Raw genomic sequence first — 17023 nt, 5'->3', positions numbered from 1 at the left:
GTTGACCTCTGACAAAGAAAGCTTTGAGTCTTGAAAGTTAATACCGCAAACGCCGTGTTGGTCTCTCAGATGCTACTGGACTCAAATCCAGCTGTTCTCTTGACCAACACAGCTACCACCTGAAAATATCTACGTGTATTTCATGAAACAGGCCATATCGGGGGTGTCGAACTCATTTTCTACGAGGGCCAGATCTGACATGGCCAGGCCGTGTGTAGAAGCAGAGATATAAACTTTTTTTTAAAGGACACAGACAAACAGAATTAAATATATTTTTAAAAAACTGAAAATAAAATATGCTTAAAAGATGAGCACTCTTGCAATATTTTGTTCATTTAACCGTTTCTGATCACCGACACCTCTTGCTTTGAATTATTGCATCAGAATCTGGAGACAGCGTCTGTGCTGTAGCAATCTTGAGTAGGCTGTTCAGGTGTGAGTCTGTCAGTTGCAAATCTGCTTTGAGTTATTGACATTTGTTACAGAAATCTCATGGCCAGTGCTTTGAGCCTAAGACCCAGGGGAAAACATGAAATGGCTGGGCATTGTGAGCTTTTGTACCTAAATTGCTTCATGTGCTGCTGGTCAGCCAATGGAGAAAACACAGGTTTTGCTCTGTCGCTCCTGTGCGATTGAGCAAGCCTTGCAAAGCAAACTGTGATGCAGAAGGAAGCGAGAGAGTGAGAGAAAAGGAAGCAGCTCGTGGGCCTGAGAGGAGCTCTCCAGAGGCCTGATTTGGCCCTTGGGCTGTGTGTTTGACACCCCTGGCCTAAAGAGTTGCTGGTTCTTCACTTATTTCTATAGTTCTTGTTTTGTGGTGGCGGTTATTGTATTCAGTTGAGAGCACTGGCCTCAGAATCATCTCTGTTTGTTGTTGTTCAGTCGCATAGTCGAGTCCGACTCTTGGCGGCCCCATGGACAAAGTCACGCCAGGCCCTCCTGTCTTCCACCATCCTCCAAAGTCTGCTCAAATTCGTGTTTGCTACATCATTAATACTGTCCAGCCATCTCCTCTTTTGCTGTCCCCTTCTTCTTTTGCCTTCTGTCTTTCCCAGCATCAGGGTCTTCTCCAGAGAGTGCTCCCTTCTCACTGGGTGGCCAAAGGATTTGAGCTTCAGCTTCAGCATCTGACTTTCCAGGGAACAGTCTGGGTTGATTTCCCTTAGGACTGACGGATTTGATCTTCTTGCGGTCCAAGGGACTCTCAAGAGTCTTCTCCAGGGAGTGCTCCCTTCTCCGTTGGTGGCCAAAGGATTTGAGCTTCAGCTTCAGCATCTGACCTTCCAGGGAACAGTCTGGGTTGATTTCCCTCAGGACTGACGGATTTGATCTTCTTGCAGTCCAAGGGACTCTCAAGAGACGAACACAAAGATTTTTTAAAAAAACTTAAAACATGCTTAAAACATTAGCCGTAGTTGTTCTTAAAGGTGCTTTCTTTGTATCTCTCCCATGGGATCCAGGGAACTGGGCAAAGGAAGCTCTGGCTCTTTCCTTCCTTCCCCAGGGGACCAGGAGGGAGAGGAGCATCAGCCAATAGGAGGAAGAGAGGCTTGGCTCAGTAGCTCTGCTGTGCGATTGAGAGAGCCTGGCAAAGCAAGCTCTGCCTCTCCCCCTTCCTCCCCAAGGGAGGAGCCTCAGCCAATGGGAAAAAAATAGAGGTTTTGTTCTGTAGCTTCTGTGTGATTGAGCAAGCCTGGCAGAGCAAGCTGCGATGCGGAAGGAAGCAAGAAAGAGGGGGAAGGGAGCAGATGAGAGCCAGTTGCTCGAGGGGCCTGATGGGAGCCCTCCGGGGGCCTGATTCGGCCCCAATGCTGCATGTTTGACACCCCTGGTCTAACATCTAACCCTCTCTTCTCCCCACCCAGCGACATCCCCGACGAAGTGCAGAGCATCCGAGAATTCACCACCGAGTTGATTGTCGAGGCTGTTGTGCGATGCCTCCGGGTCATTAACCCTTCTGTGGGGGGCAATTTGAGCCATATCCTGCCCCCCGGCATGTCTGCGCGCTTCCGGATTGGCATGAGTCTGGCTCAAGCCTGTCAGGTAATTACTGCCAAGCGTTCGTCTGATCGAAGAGGTCTGATTTTGATCTTCTTTCTTCAGGTTTAGAACAAAGTAGGAGTCAAGTCTCACCTTTAAGACCAACAAAGTTTTGTTCATCGACCCCAGCGGGCAGCCGTGTTGGTCTGAAGTAGTTGAACACATGTAGCTGAAGTAATTAGTCCACCTAATTTACAACTACAGCTAGATTTACAGAAGCACCAATTGGCAGAGGACTTCGTTACCTTTTATGGCTGTCCAGACCAAATCGCCAAGCCACACTGGTTTACCATGTGATCCGTCTGCATAGTTAATCGACAAACTGCTTGTATTTCAGCCCACAATACCTGATCCCCTTGTCTGATGAAGCGTGCTTAGAGAGCACACGAAAGGTTACGTTCTGAATAAAACTTGGTTGGTCTTAAAGGTGCCACTTCACTCCTGCTTTGTTCCGAAGTTTTGTTCCGAAGGTCAGCTTTTGTATGTACACACGCTTCATCAGACAGTGGAATGGGATACAGCGAGCAGAGCTACATATAGCTGGTGGTTAAGAATACAAAGTTAGACTCCAGTGGCAAAGCAGTGAAATTAAAAAAACTGAAAGAACATTTGGTTTTGTTGGAACCTTTTATCATATCTGCTACCAAAATGTTAGGAAATACATGTTAAATTCAGAGGTTTGGAGTGGCAGTAATTGGAGTCGAGGCTTAAGCTTAGCAAAAGAAATAAAGTTTACTAGAAAACATCAGGATAGGGTACTTGGGATAAAACAGAAAAACAATCTAGCTTACCAGCTAGTCTATCTACGTCAGATCTACATGGCTACGTTCTTTGTCTCCACTGTTCTTCTCCCCAAAAAGCATTTCGCCAGGAAGAAGAGCAATAAAACTTGCATACAAGATCAAAGCATTTCACACCTAACGTCCTCTCTGACCAATGTTGTGTTCTCAACTTTCGCAGGCAAAGTAAGAACCATCCCACAATTGAGTTTAGGTCACAATACATCACTTCCTATATCAGGTAAACAAACAGTTAACTACATCATGGCTGGAACGTACATAGCTTGTATTCCAACAGGTTTGGATAGCATTTCCGTGGGAAACCAATAAGAAAGTAACGTCAGAATTCTCACCATCGTTTTCCATTTCTTACTTGTTCCTGGCTTATTGCTTTCCCACGCAGTTTGTTGATTTTGCTATTTCGCCACTGGAGTCTAACGTTGTACCACTTTGCATTCTTAACCACTGCCCGCCAGCTATATGCGGCGCTGCTCACTACCCCCATTCCATTGTCTGATGAAGTGTGCGTTTAGCACACAAAAGCTCACCAAGCAAGGGAGGAGCCTCAGCCAATGGAGAAAATAGACGCTTTGCTTTGTAGCTCCTGTGTGATTGAGCAAGCCTAGCAAAGCAAGCTGTGAGGGAGAAGGAAGCAGATGACAGCCAGACGCTCGGGGGGCCTGATTCGTCCCCCGGGCCGCATGTTTGACACCCTTGTTCTAAAGCTTTATACCTCCAAACCTCCCCACACGCACACACTTCTTGGCTCACCCATTTCTTTCCCATCATCCAGGACTTAGGGTACCAAGGAGAAGTCGGGTACCAGACCTTCTTATACAGCAGCGAGCCGGAAATCCGACGCCTTCTCCTCTTCCTCGTGGAGAAGCTTCCCCGCGATGCTTCGGAGGATGCCGACCAGCCTGTGGGTATGGAGGAAGCTGGGGAGGGGGGGGAAGCAAATTTTGGATCTGGGCCTCAGGGGGACTGAGTTCGAATCGGGAGTAACCATGCGAACGCTGTGTCCCCGCAGGCAAATCGACGGCACTGCACAGAGCGATTGCCGCTACCATCAAGGAGCAACTGGCTGTCCCTTGGGTGCCTCCGTCCTGCCGCACCCCCCGCCTGCAGCTGTTACAGGTGGGTTTCCTCCTCCCTTAGAATGTCAGCTTTCGTGTGCTAAGAACACACTTCTTCAGACGAGGGGGTCAGGTTCATACATCCAGGCGGGCAGCCGTGTTGGTCTGAAGCAGCTGAACAAAGCGGGAGTCAGGTGGCGCACCTTTAAGACCACACGAGTTTTATTCAGAACATCCACTTTCGTGTGCTAAAAACACACTTCTTCAGACGAGGGGGTCAGGTACATAGATCCAGGTGGGCAGCCGTGTTGGTCTGAAGCAGTTGAACAAAGCGGGAGTCAAAGTTGCACCTTTGAGACGAACCAAGTTTTATTTAGAATGTCAGCTTTCGTGTGCTGTCTAAGCACATTTCATCAGACGAGGGGATCAGATATTGTGACTGAAATATAAGCAGTTTGTTGATTAAGAGGGCAAACTAACTGATCCCACGGTCACATAAAACGGTGTGGCTTGGCCATTTGGTCTGGATAGCCATAAAAGGTAATAAAGTTCCCTGCCAAATGGTGTTTTCACAAATCTAGGTAAATCACAGCTACCACTAGGATATATGTGTCCTTTTGTGATTTCCCTAGATTTGCAGAAACACCAATTGTCAGGGAACTTTATTACCTTTTATGGCTATCCAGACCAAATGGCCAAGCCACACTGGTTTATCGTGTGATCAGTCTGCATACTTCATCAACAAACTGCATGTATTCCAGCCGCAATACCTGACCCCCCTCGTCTGATGAAGTGTGCTTAGAGAGCACATGAAAGCTTACGTTCTGAATAAAACTTGGTTGGCCTTAAAGGCGCAACTTGACTCCTGCTTTGTCCCTCTAAGCTGAGTTAGAGTGAGCTAGCTCACAGCATTTTGGCCCATGGCTCATACATTGTTGTCTTAGCTCAAGAAGCATGGCCCCAGAGCAAGCTAATTTATGCAATAGCCAAATTGCTCCATTACAATTTTAATGCCAGTAGCTCACGATCTAGAATTTTTGTTTACAAGACACCACAGCTTAGAGGAAGCATTGGCTAGTGACTCCACCCATTTTTGTCCTGGACATTGTAAGCAGAATCTTCTGTTTTTGACTTCTGAGAAGCTTAGCTTTTCGTTTTTATGAGGTTGTAAAGAGATCCAGCAAACCCCCCCACCCACCTACCCACAAGGAATGCAAGAATTCCCTGCCAAAGGTTTTGGAGAATTTATGTTGTTAGGACCATCAGAGGTCTACTTGTTTCCTAGTCACTGTTCCTTTTCTTGTTTGGTGGGGCACATCAATGGGCACATCCACAAACCAATTGCCCTTTCATCACACCCCCTCCAGCCTACAAATAGCAGCTCTCCAGCAGCCCTGGCCCCACTCAATGCACAGCAGCCAAGAAGGTCTGAGCGCCTGCTCCGGCTGCAACGCCACTGGGGACGTTCTCCGCAGCTAAGAACGAAACGTCTGGAAGGAAAACTTTCTCCAGTAGAACACGGCACTTGATCCTGAAAGACTCTACAAACCCTAATGATGTTACCAGCCGTGAAAACCTGAAATCTTTAATAAGAGGTTAATTGCTCCCTATTCTTGGCTAATTTGCTCCTGAGCTGAGAGCAATAAAAGTGAGAGAGGAAAATTTTAACAAACTCAATAAGAGGTGCTACCAATAAGTCCCTGCAAGTGTGGAATCTTGTGTGCCAAAATTCTACTTTGTGAGCTACTGGCATGAAAGTTGTGAGCTACCGCATCAGTTAGTTTGCTCCGGGGTCATTTTTCCTAAGACAAAAATGCGTGAGCTGGAAGCTAAAAAGTCGTGAGCTAGCACATGCTAATGCTTCTTAAATTAATTTAATTTAATGTTTAGATTTCTATCCCGCAAGCAGGCTCAGGGCGGCTTACAACAATAAAACAACAGAGTTAAAATAATATATAAAAAAACAGACATTACAAAACAGGAGCAGCATAGTAAACAGTCTTTCATGTGGAATTCACTGCCACAGGAGGTGGTGGCGGCCACAAGTATAGCCACCTTCAAGAAGGGTTTAGATAAAAATATGGAGCACAGGTCCATCAGTGGCTATTAGCCACAGTGTATGTGTGTATATAAAATTTTTTGCCACTGTGTGACACAGAGCGTTGGACTTGATGGGCCGTTGGCCTGATCCAACATGGCTTCATAAGAACATAAGAGAAGCCATGTTGGATCAGGCCAGTGGCCCACCCAGTCCAACACTGTGTCACAGAAGAACATAAGAGAAGTCATGTTGGATCAGGCCAAGGGCCCGCCCAGTCCAACACTCTGTGTCACATAAGAACATAAGAAAAGCCATGTTGGATCAGGCCAATGGCCAATCCAGTCCAACACTCTGTGTCTCAGAAGAACATAAGAGAAGCCATGTTGGATCAGGCCAGTGGCCCATCCAGTCCAACACTCTGTGTCACATAAGAGAAGCCATGTTGGATCAGGCCAATGGCCCATCCAGTCCAACACTCTGTGTCACAGAAGGACATATGAGAAGCCATGTTGGATCAGGCCAGTGGTCCATCCAGTCCAACACTCTATGTCACGTAAGAGCATAAGAGAAGCCATGATGGATCAGGCCAGTGGCCCATCCAGTCCAACACTCTGTGTCACGTAAGAGCATAAGAGAAGCCATGATGGATCAGGCCAATGGCCCATCCAGTCCAACACTCTGTGTCACATAAGAACATAAGAGAAGCCATGATGGATCAGGCCGATGGCCCATCCAGTCCAACACTCTGTGTCACAGAAGAACATAAGAGAAGCCATGATGGATCAGGCCAATGGCCCATCCAGTCCAACACTCTGTGTCACAGAAGAACATAAGAGAAGCCATGATGGATCAGGCCAGTGGCCCATCCAGTCCAACACTCTGTGTCACACAGGGCCCAAAAAACCCAGGCACCATCAGGAGGTCCATCAGTGGGGCCAGGACACTAGAAGCCCTCCCAAGAATACAGAGCATCACTGACCCAGACAGAGAGTTCCATCAATATACTGTGGCTAATGTCCACTGATGGACCTCTGCTCCATAAGTTCATCCAATCCCCTCTTGAAGCTGTCTATGCTGGCAGCTGTCACCACTTCCTATGGCAGTGAATTCCATGTGTTAAGTCAGACATAGATGGTAAACACCATGTGGCTGGTGGCTAACAGCATAGCATAACATCATAATGGTGAAATGCTGGGGGGAGTGATGACTTTCAAAGGATGCTCACTGGATTAATTAAAAGCCTGGCGGGAGAGCTCCCTGGGCTTAGAGGAAACCCTGGGTGCTACCCTGATTCCATTCTTCAGTCTTTTCGTTGTGCTTCTCGCCCTGGTTTTTTTTCCAACGGGCAAAAGGCTTTTCTCAGACTTTTCCCCTTTTCGTTCTCGTGCAGGGTTCGTGCCTCCTGAAGCAATTCGAAGCTCGGCCCTTAGTCCTGCCTCTGGAGTCGGGACCGTCCACTGGGAAGGTGGCCCGAGGTGAGTTCTGCTCTGTAGAAAACAGAAAATATGGAAACGTGAAATATTTGCATGCAGCTGTTCCGCCCAGTTTAGGATTCCTACCATGGTGAACGATACAAACTGTGTTTAAAACGGGGGTCCCCAACCACCGGGCCATGGACCGGGCCCAGGCCCAGGCCGTGGCCTGTTTCCAACCGGGCTGCTCAGCCTCACCCCCCTGCACAGCCTCAATGCCCCCCTCCCCTCAGCACCTCCCCCCGCCCATTTTCAGCATTTTTAGGCTGGGGAATTGGCTGTGAAGCGCCTCCCAAGCTGACCCCTCCCCCCCCGGCCGATCAGCTGCTTGGCGGGGAGGTCGGCCTCATGGCGCTTCAGAGCCCCTTCCCCGACCTTAAAATGGTGAAAATGGGGGACGACAAGACTTCGCGGGGGTGCGGGGCGGTGAGGCTGTGCGGGAGGGGGGCAGAGGAGGGAGCAGGAAACGGAGGGAGGAAAATGGCGGGGGGAGGAGGCGCTGCAGGGAGGGGGGGAAGAATTGGGTGCCCCCACCCAATGTTCCCTCTGAGCTGCAGAGTCTTGCGAGCAAAAACTCTGCTTTGTGAGCTACTGGCATTAAAGCTGTGAGCTCCTGGCGTTAAAATTGTGAGCCACTGCAATGAGTGCGCTTCGGGGTCATCCTTCCTGAGCTAAGACAAAACTGTATGAGCTGGAGGCAAAAAATCCGTGCGCTAACTCACGCTAAACTCATCTTAGAGGGAACACCGCCGCCCCACCCTGCCGGCCCTGGGGCCTGTCTTTGGGACCAAAAAGGTTGGGGGCTGCTGGTTTAAAATACAGATGATCAGGGCTTTTTTTTTTTAGCAGAAACCCCCAGGAACACAGTTCCGGCTGGCTTGGTGTCAGGGGGTGTGGCTTAATATATAAATGAGTCCCTGCTGGGCTTTTCTACAAAAAAAGCCCCGTGTGAAACAATGGTGACGTCAGGGAGTGTGGCCTAAGTCCATGCTGGGCTTTTTCTATAAAAGCTCCATGTGAAACATTGGTGATGCCAGAGGGTGTGGCCTAATATGCAAATGAGCCCCCGCTGGGCTTTTTTTTACCAAAAAAAGCCCTGCGAGATGACTATATATGTAAAATACTAAACAGTTGAATGAAATACACAAATGCGGGGGGAGGCGGGGTCAGTGAGAGTTCGTGAAGGGATGTCAAACAAAGCCGAAAGAAGTCGTCTTCCAACGGTAGAAGACAACGATAGAGGGAGACCACAGAATCTCTCCTTGGAGGTTTGTCTGTCTTCCTCTGTATGTGAAAGCAGGAGTGGGATTCTAGCAGGAGCTCCTTTGCATATTAGGCCGCACCCCCCTGATATAGCCAATCCTCCAAAAGCTTACAAAAAAGAGCCTTGTAAGCTCTTGGAGGATTGGCTACATCGGGGAGGGGGGGTGGCCTAATATGCAAAGGAACTCCTTCTAGAATTCCATCCCTGCATGAAAGCATCGCCTTTCTGGGCAAGCATACGGGTAGCACTGCGCCAATTGCACCGGCTGCCTATTGAGTACCGGATTCCCTTCAAGGTTTCGGTACTGACATTTAAAGCCCTAGTTGTCCCCGGCCCGAAGGACGTCCGGCTTGGCTCAACTAGAGCCAGGGTTTTTCTGGTGGAACATGCTTCTGTTAGAGTTTAGGGCCCTACCTGCCTTTTCGTAGGGCCTGTCAAAGGGAGCTGTTCCACCAGACCTTTGAGTGAGGCAGCGGAAGCTCATGGGACATCGAGTCTGGCCTCCCTTTTGCAGCATTCCATCGTCTCTTGGGCCTGTTGGAACATCATTGGTTTCAGCTCTGCTTGCACTGTGGCCTGATTAGTTGTCTTCCGCCTGAAACGGAGTCATTGTCTTGATTTATTGTTTTAACCGTTTACTTCTGGTTTTGTTGCTTATTGTTGTTGCTTAAGTTTGTTGTATTCAGAACGTAAGCTTTCGTGCGCTCTAAGCACACTTCATCGGGCGAGGAATCCGGTACAGTGAGCAGAGCTACATATAGCTGGTAACAAAGCAGGAGTCAAGTTTCACCTTTAAGACCAACCAATTTTTATTTAGAACGTAAGCTTTCGTGTGCTCCTAAGCACACTTCATCAGACGAGGAATCCAGCACAGTGGGATTCCTCATCTGATGAAGTGTGCTTAAGAGCACATGAAAGCTGACATTCTAAATAAAAATTGGTTGGTCCTAAAGGTGAAACTTGACTCCTGCTTTGTTCAACTGCTTCAGACCAACACGGCTGCCCGCTTGGATCTATATAGCTGGTAGGGAGTGGTTTAGAAATGCAAAATGGTGCAAATTTAAGATCCAATGGAAAGGAAAGAAAAGGTCCCCTGTGCAAACACCAGTCGTTTCCGACTCTGGGGTGACGTTTTCACGGCAGACTTTTTACAGGGTGATTGGCCATTGCCTTCCCCAGTCATCTACACTTTCCCCCCAGCAAGCTAGGGACTCATTTTACTGACCTCGGAAGGATGGAAGGCTGAGTCAACCTTGAGCTGGCTACCTGAAAACCCAGCTTCTGCTGAGGATCAAACTCAGGTCGTGAGCAGAGCTTAGGACTGCAGTACTGCAGCTTTAACACTGTGCGCCACGGGGCTCTTAAGATCCAATGAGAGAACAGTAACATTTACAAATTGAGCAAACCTTTGATCTGAGGAGCATGCTAAAGCAATAAAACAGTAATATGTCAAAATGTGAGAATCTGTGTTGATGACTCTATTGCAGGGGTGGCCAACGGTAGCTCTCCAGATGTTTTTTGCCTACAACTCCCATCAGCCCCAGCCAGCATGGCCAAAATGTTGTAGGCAAAAAACATCTGGAAAGCTACCGTTCGCCACCCCTGCTCTATTGTTATAAGCCTGAGCCAAAAGGAGAGCATTTCTCTTTTAGCTGTATTGACAGACTCAAACATATTGGTTGTTTATCTCATTACATATATTGAACCATCTTCCACTATATTTTAATGTATTTTTTCTCCTAATGGCAAACTCTATGTATGTGACATGTTAAAAGGTAAATGAGTTGGATGGGAAAACTGCTGAGATAGAAATTTTACTATTCTGCCATTGGATCTTAAATTTGTACCATTTTGCATTCCAAACCACTGTAATCACTGTACCAGATTCCTCGTCTGATGAAGTGTGCTTAGAGAGCACACAAAAGCTTATGTTCTGAATAAAACTAAGTTGGTCTTAAAGGTGAAATTGACTCCTACTTTGTCCTACTACTTCAAACCAACACAGCTGCCCACTTGGATCTAAGTGTGTTGTAATCCGCCCTGAGCCCACCCGTGGGATAGGGCGGACTAAAAATAAGAATGAATGAATGAATGAATGAATGAATGAATGAATGAATGAATGAATGAAGCATGTCCTGGTGAGTTTGGTGGGACTAACTATCCCATCAATTTGCTCCAGACTGCAGCATCGTTACCTTCCTGTCAATTCGCTTAATGTCTTATTGTTTCTGGATATGGAATGAGAAGTTCTCCAGTGCGAGGCTTCTAGCCCTCCTGGATTTGAAAAGGGTGGGATGGAGGGGCTGTTTACCCCAGTGTTTTGATGATCTGTCTGAAAACCCCCAAAGATTGCCAGAAATATGGGGCAATCTTTTGGCTTTTCAGGCTGTGTGGGTCTCACCAGCCTGGCGCTCCTCTTCTCTCCCCAGAGAGGAAAGACTACTTTGTCAAGTTCCTGCCCCCCGTGTCCGCCCAGCTGCCCCGACCCGCATCTTTTGCACCGTCCCTGTTGGAGAACAACGTGGCCGACCTGAGCGAAGCCCAGGACTGGGAGAACGAGTGGAAGAGCCAAGGCCTCGGATCACGCATGAGTCCCGAGGTGGGCACGCACGGTTAAAACACTTGGGGCTCTTTAGCTTGGAGAAACGTCGACTGAGGGGTGACATGATAGAGGCTTACAAGATTATGCATGGGATGGAGAAAGTAGAGAATTAAGTACTTTTCTCCCTTTCTCACAATACGAGAACTCGTGGGCACTCAATTAAATTGCTGGTTAGAATGGATCAGAGGAAGTCCTTCGTCACCCAAAGTGTGATTCACACATGGAATTCACTGCCACAGGAGGTGGTGGTGGCTACAAGCATAGCAAGCTTCAAGAGAGAATTGGATCAACAGATGGAGCAGAGGTCCATCAGTGGCTATTAGCCGCAGCGTATTGTTGGAACTCTCTGTCTGGGACAGAGATGCTCTGTATTCTTGGTGCTTGCGGGTGGTGGGGGGGAACAGTGGGAGGGCTTCTAGTGTTCTGGACCCACTGACGGACCTCCTGATGGCACCTGGTTTTTTTGGCCATTATATGACACAGAGTGTAGGACTGGATGGGCTACTGGTCTGATCCAACATGGCTTCTCTTTTGTTCTTATGGACCTCCTAATGGCACCTGGGTTTTTGGGCCACTGTGTGACACAGAGTGTTGGACTGGATGGGACATTGGCCTGATCTAACGTGGCTTCTCTTGTGTTTTTATGGACCTCCTGATGGCACCTGGGATTTTTTTGGCCACTGTGTGACACAGAGTGTTGGACTGGTTGGGCCATTGGGCTGATCCAACATGGCTTCTCTTATGTTCTTATGGACCTCCTGATGGCACCTGGGGTTTTGGGCCACTGTGTGACACAGAGTGTTGGATTGGATGGGCCACTGGCCTGATCCAACATGGCTTCTCTTATGTTCTTATGTGACACAGAGTGTTGGACTGGAGGGGCCCTTGGCCTGATCCAACATGGCTTCTCTTATGTTCTTATGTGACACAGAGTGTTGGACTGGAGGGGCCCTTGGCCTGATCCAACATGGCTTCTCTTATGTTCTTCTGTGACACAGAGTGTTGGACTGGATGGGCCACTGGCCTGATCCAACATGGCTTCTCTTATGTTCTTATGGACCTCCTGATGGCACCTGGGTTTTTTGGCCACTGTGTGACACAGAGTGTTGGACTGGATGGGCCACTGGCCTGATCCAACATGGCTTCTCTTATGTTCTTATGGATCTCCTGATGGCACCTGGGTTTTTTGGCCACTGTGTGACACAGAGTGTTGGACTGGATGGGCCACTGGCCTAATCCAACATGGCTTCTCTTATGTTCTTATGGTGGACAGAAGTCTGGTTATCCCAGCATGGGTGACATTGGCACGACAACTCTTACAATAACTTGTAATCCAGCCATTTCCTTTTCCAGTCTGTTCCTGAAGTTCTCAATGCCATTCCTTTCCTTCCCTTTCCAGGAATACCGCCAGTGGAAGCACCAGCGGCTGCAGCGTCGCCTCCTGGACCAGTTACGCCAAGCGTGCCCCCAGGCTGGGTCTGCCCCGCAGGGAGCGACAGCCCGAGACCTGACTCAGTTCCTGGGGACTTTCAGTGCTGGGCAGGAGCCCACGGGGGCCCTGGCCAAAGGCTCTCGCTTCACGCACACTCAACGCCTGGCCTATAAGCAGGTATGAGGATGGAGGGGACGGGCAGAGGGTTTTGGCCTCAGGTGAGGTTCCACACAACCCTTCCATGGAAGTGGAATCACCAGAAAAGATCTTTGGGGGAAACTCCTTTATTTAGGCCAAGGGTGTCAAACATCAGATCAGCCTCTAGAACAGGGGTGGCCAATGGTAGCTCTCCAGATGTGTTTTTTTTTTTTGCCTTCAACTCCCATCAGCCCCAGCCATTGGCCATGCTGTCTGGGGCCGATGGGAGTTGTAGGCAAAAAACATCTGGAGAGCTCCCGTTGACCGCCCCTGCCCTAGAGGGCTCCTATCAGGCCCCCGAGCAACTGGCTGTTATCTGCTTCTTTCTTTTCTCTGGCTTCCTTCTGCATCGCAGCTTGCTTTGCCAGGCTTGCTCAATTGCACAGCAGAGCTACAGAACAAAGCCTCTGTTTTCTTCATTGGCCGAGGTTCCTCCCTTGGGGAGGAAGGGGGGAGGGAGAGCTTGCTTTGCCAGATTCTCTCAATCGCACAGTAGAGCTACTGAGCCGAGCCTCAGTTTCTTCTAATGGCTGAGGCTCCTCTCCCTCCTGGTCCCCCTGGGGAAGGAAGGAAAGGAGCCAGAGCTTCCTTTGCCCAGTTGCCTGGACTGCAGAGATACAAAGAAAGCACCTGTAAAACCAACAAATGCTGATGTTTTAAACATGTTTTATTTTAAGGGTTCTTAAAAAATCCTGAATTGCATTTGTGTCCTTTATAAAGCTTATATCTCTGCTAACCTGGCATTACACTTCATGACACACACGGCCCAGCCCGACAAGGTCTCATTAATGTCAGATCTGGCCCTCATAACCAGGGGTGGCCAACGGTAGCTTTCCAGATGTTTCTGGCCTACAACTCCCATAAGCCCCAGCCATTGGCCATGCTGGCTGGGGCTGATGGGAGTTGTAGGCAAAAAAAAAAATCTGGAGAGCTACCGTTGGCCACCCCTGCTCATAACAAATGAGCTTGACACCTCTGATCTAGGGTGTCCATCTTTAAACCCCATTGCAAAACGTGGCTCAGTGGCAGAGCCTCTGCTTGGCAGGCAGAAGGGCCCAGGTTCAATCCCCGGCATCTCCAGTTAAAAGGACCAGGCAGGAGGTGATGGGAAAGACCTTGACCTGAGACCCTGGCTCAGTGGCAGAGCCTCTGCTTGGCATGCAGAAGGTCCCAGGTTCAATCCCCAGCATCTCCAGTTAGAAAGGACCAGGCAGGAGGGAATGGGAAAGACCTTGACCTGAGACCCTGGCTCAGTGGCAGAGCCTCTGCTTGGCATGCTGAAGGTCCCAGGTTCAATCCCCAGCATCTCCAGTTAGAAAGGACCAGGCAGGAGGGAATGGGAAAGACCTTGACCTGAGACCCTGGCTCAGCGGCAGAGTCTCTGCTTGGCATGCAGGAGGTCCCAGGTTCAATCCCCGGCATCTCCAGTTAAAAGGACCAGGCAGGAGGTGATGGGAAAGACCTTGACCTGAGACCCTGGCTCAGTGGCAGAGCCTCTGCTTGGCATGCTGAAGGTCCCAGGTTCAATCCCCAGCATCTCCAGTTAGAAAGGACCAGGCAGGAGGGAATGGGAAAGACCTTGACCTGAGACCCTGGCTCAGCGGCAGAGTCTCTGCTTGGCATGCAGGAGGTCCCAGGTTCAATCCCCGGCATCTCCAGCTGAAGGACCAGGCAGTAAGTGACTGGAAAGACTTCTGCCTGAGACCCTGGGGAGCTGCTGCCAGTCTCAGTAGACAATACTGAGGTTGATGGATGAAGGCAGAGGCTGTGGTTCAGTAGCAGATCTAAACATGGCATGCAGAGGGTCCCAGGTTCAATCCCTGGCATCTCCAGATTGAAAGAACCAGGCAAGCAAGGTGTAAGTCGGAATGGATATAAATTTTTAGAGCGGGGTGGCCAAACTGTGGCTCTTTTGCACGTATTGTGTGGCTCTCGAAGCCCCCACCGCCCCGTTGGCTGGCTTGGAGAAGACATTTGCCTCTTTAAAACATTTCTCCAAGTCAAGCCAACCAGTGGTTTGGAGAATGCATTTAAAGTTGATTTCTTTCCACATCTCACTTTGTCTTCCCATCCCTCCCTCCCTGCTTTCAAACATCTGATGTTCATGTTTTGTGGCTCTCAAACATCTGGTGTCTATTCTATGTGGCTCTTGCGTTAAGCAAGTTTGGCCACCCTTGGTTTAGAGATCTCCATTCTGGCTTGTATCTCTCAAAGGGAACTTTGACTCTTGAAAGCTCACATCCTGAAAGTTTTCTTGGTCTCTAAGGCGTTATTGGGCTCGAGTCAAACTCTTCTGCTACACACTGACATGGTTACACCTTCTGAAACTGAACTGCAAATTCAGTTTCACTCATTTGAGGTCTGAGGTGGAAGTTCCTGGGTGGGGGGGGTGGCTCTTGGAGAGGTGGGAAATATCAACTAGATCTACCTGGACACTTTGGTTTCCCAACAGGAGGCTGAACCGCCAACCCAAATACAGACGCTGCCAGTCTCCCGGACCTCCGAACAGGTAAGCAAGCGACGGCCTCGAAATCCTCAAATCAGTGCCCGTCCCCCTCTCTGACCCCATTCTGCCTCTTTTAGCAGCAGACCTCTTTCTTGTGTTTACGTGGCATCTGCGTAGCGAACTCAGAAGTGCTCCAGATTCATCTCTGAATCTTCCCAAATTTCTCAGTTTTGGCATTTAGCTTACAAAGCTAAGTGTGATGATGCAGAGGGGATGAGACAGGAACCTGAGGTCTCAATTCAGTCCAGGAGGTTGCATTGTCATGAGCTTCATTACGAGTTGTAATTCAGCAGGCTCTCTTTCAGATCTCCAATTCAAAATTCCTTTGTAAGGGAACTGCTACAGTGTTTAAAAAGCAGAGTTTTAGTGCACTTTCAAATGTGTGTGTGTGTACACACACACGCACACATATACACATAGGGATCATTTCATTAAAAAAGAGGTGCCGAAGCTCATTAGCACAACTCATTTGCATTTGCCACACACCCCTAACATCACTGGAAGGTATACTAAATTATATCAGCTCAGCATCTTGAATTATAGTTGTAATAAAACCTTACTCCCATCATACTTTTAAAATTACTTTCACCTACATGGCCACAGTGGCATGATGATTTCCATCTGTCTGCTTTATATGTTTTGGTTGGTTTGTGTGTGTGTGTGTGTGTGAGGGGGAAAATCTTAGAAAGCTTGTCCAATCTTAGAATTCAGAAGAATTCTAACGGGGGGTTGAACAGTGGAGCTCAGGAGCAAGTATTTGGGGAGGGGGTAAGAAAGCCCCGTGGCGCACAGTGGTAAAGCTGCAGTACTGCAGTCCAAACTTCTGCTCACGACCTGAATTCGATCCCAGCGGAAGCTGGGTTCAGGTAGCCGGCTCAAGGTTGTCTCAGCCTTCCATCCTTCCGAGGTCGGTCAAAAGAGTATCCAGCTTGCTGGGGGGAAAGCGTAGATGACTGGGGAAGGCAATGGCGAGCCACACCGTAAAAAGTACATCGTGATGCGACGTCACCCCAGAGTCTGAAACGACTGGTGCTCGCACAGGGGACCACCTTGACCTTAAGAAAGAAAGAATACAATAAAATTGACAGGTTCTGGAGCTTCGTGCCTGTGAGTTCCTGCCCAAAATAAGGTCTGTGTGGGCACACACACACTTAAATCCGTTTCTTATCATTTTCTCTCACCCAGCCTTTGAGTTCCCAGCTTTACAATGATAATAAATATACAACCAGCAGTCCGGCTTCAGGAAAACAGGAAGAGCCCTTTCCCAAGCTGAGGGTGTCCGACTTCTTTTCACCCCTTCCCCCCCCCCCCCCAGTTAGAAGGGTAATAATTCACTCTCTGCAACGTTGGTCTCTGACCCTCTCACCTTTCGCACAGTGTCTTGAGTCCCAGGCTTCCTTTGAAAACTTGCAATAAAAAACAACCCGACCAATCCACAGGCATTCAGAATGCTCAAAACTGGCCATTTTCCTACACGAAACTCTCGTCACGCACCCGCCTTCCTTGATGTCATACACACACGCTTGGTTGAGTATGTCTAAAGTTTCCAGAACTTTTGATGGCAGTTTCTCAGAACCTCACCTGATTCTTCAGTTTTATGTTTTTCACCTCTT

The 17023-nt window shown here is 48.7% G+C and overlaps 1 protein-coding gene across 1 annotated transcript in view; it reads left to right on the top strand.

Moving 5' to 3' along the window:
* Window positions 1-17023, top strand: part of CCDC22 (coiled-coil domain containing 22) — a 50171-nt gene that overhangs the window by 9478 nt on the left and 23670 nt on the right. Inside the window, exons 3-9 of the mRNA XM_060251905.1 lie at window positions 1866-2043; window positions 3613-3745; window positions 3850-3956; window positions 7327-7411; window positions 11102-11271; window positions 12674-12883; window positions 15357-15413. Of these exons, the coding sequence (XP_060107888.1) occupies window positions 1866-2043; window positions 3613-3745; window positions 3850-3956; window positions 7327-7411; window positions 11102-11271; window positions 12674-12883; window positions 15357-15413 (940 nt within the window). The remainder of the gene's footprint in view (window positions 1-1865; window positions 2044-3612; window positions 3746-3849; window positions 3957-7326; window positions 7412-11101; window positions 11272-12673; window positions 12884-15356; window positions 15414-17023) is intronic.

Source organism: Heteronotia binoei, chromosome 13 (assembly GCF_032191835.1).
Source record: "Heteronotia binoei isolate CCM8104 ecotype False Entrance Well chromosome 13, APGP_CSIRO_Hbin_v1, whole genome shotgun sequence".
Taxonomy (NCBI): Eukaryota; Metazoa; Chordata; class Lepidosauria; order Squamata; family Gekkonidae; genus Heteronotia; species Heteronotia binoei.
Note: the sequence above shows the minus strand (reverse complement) of the source record. Positions and strands in the feature narration are given on the sequence as shown.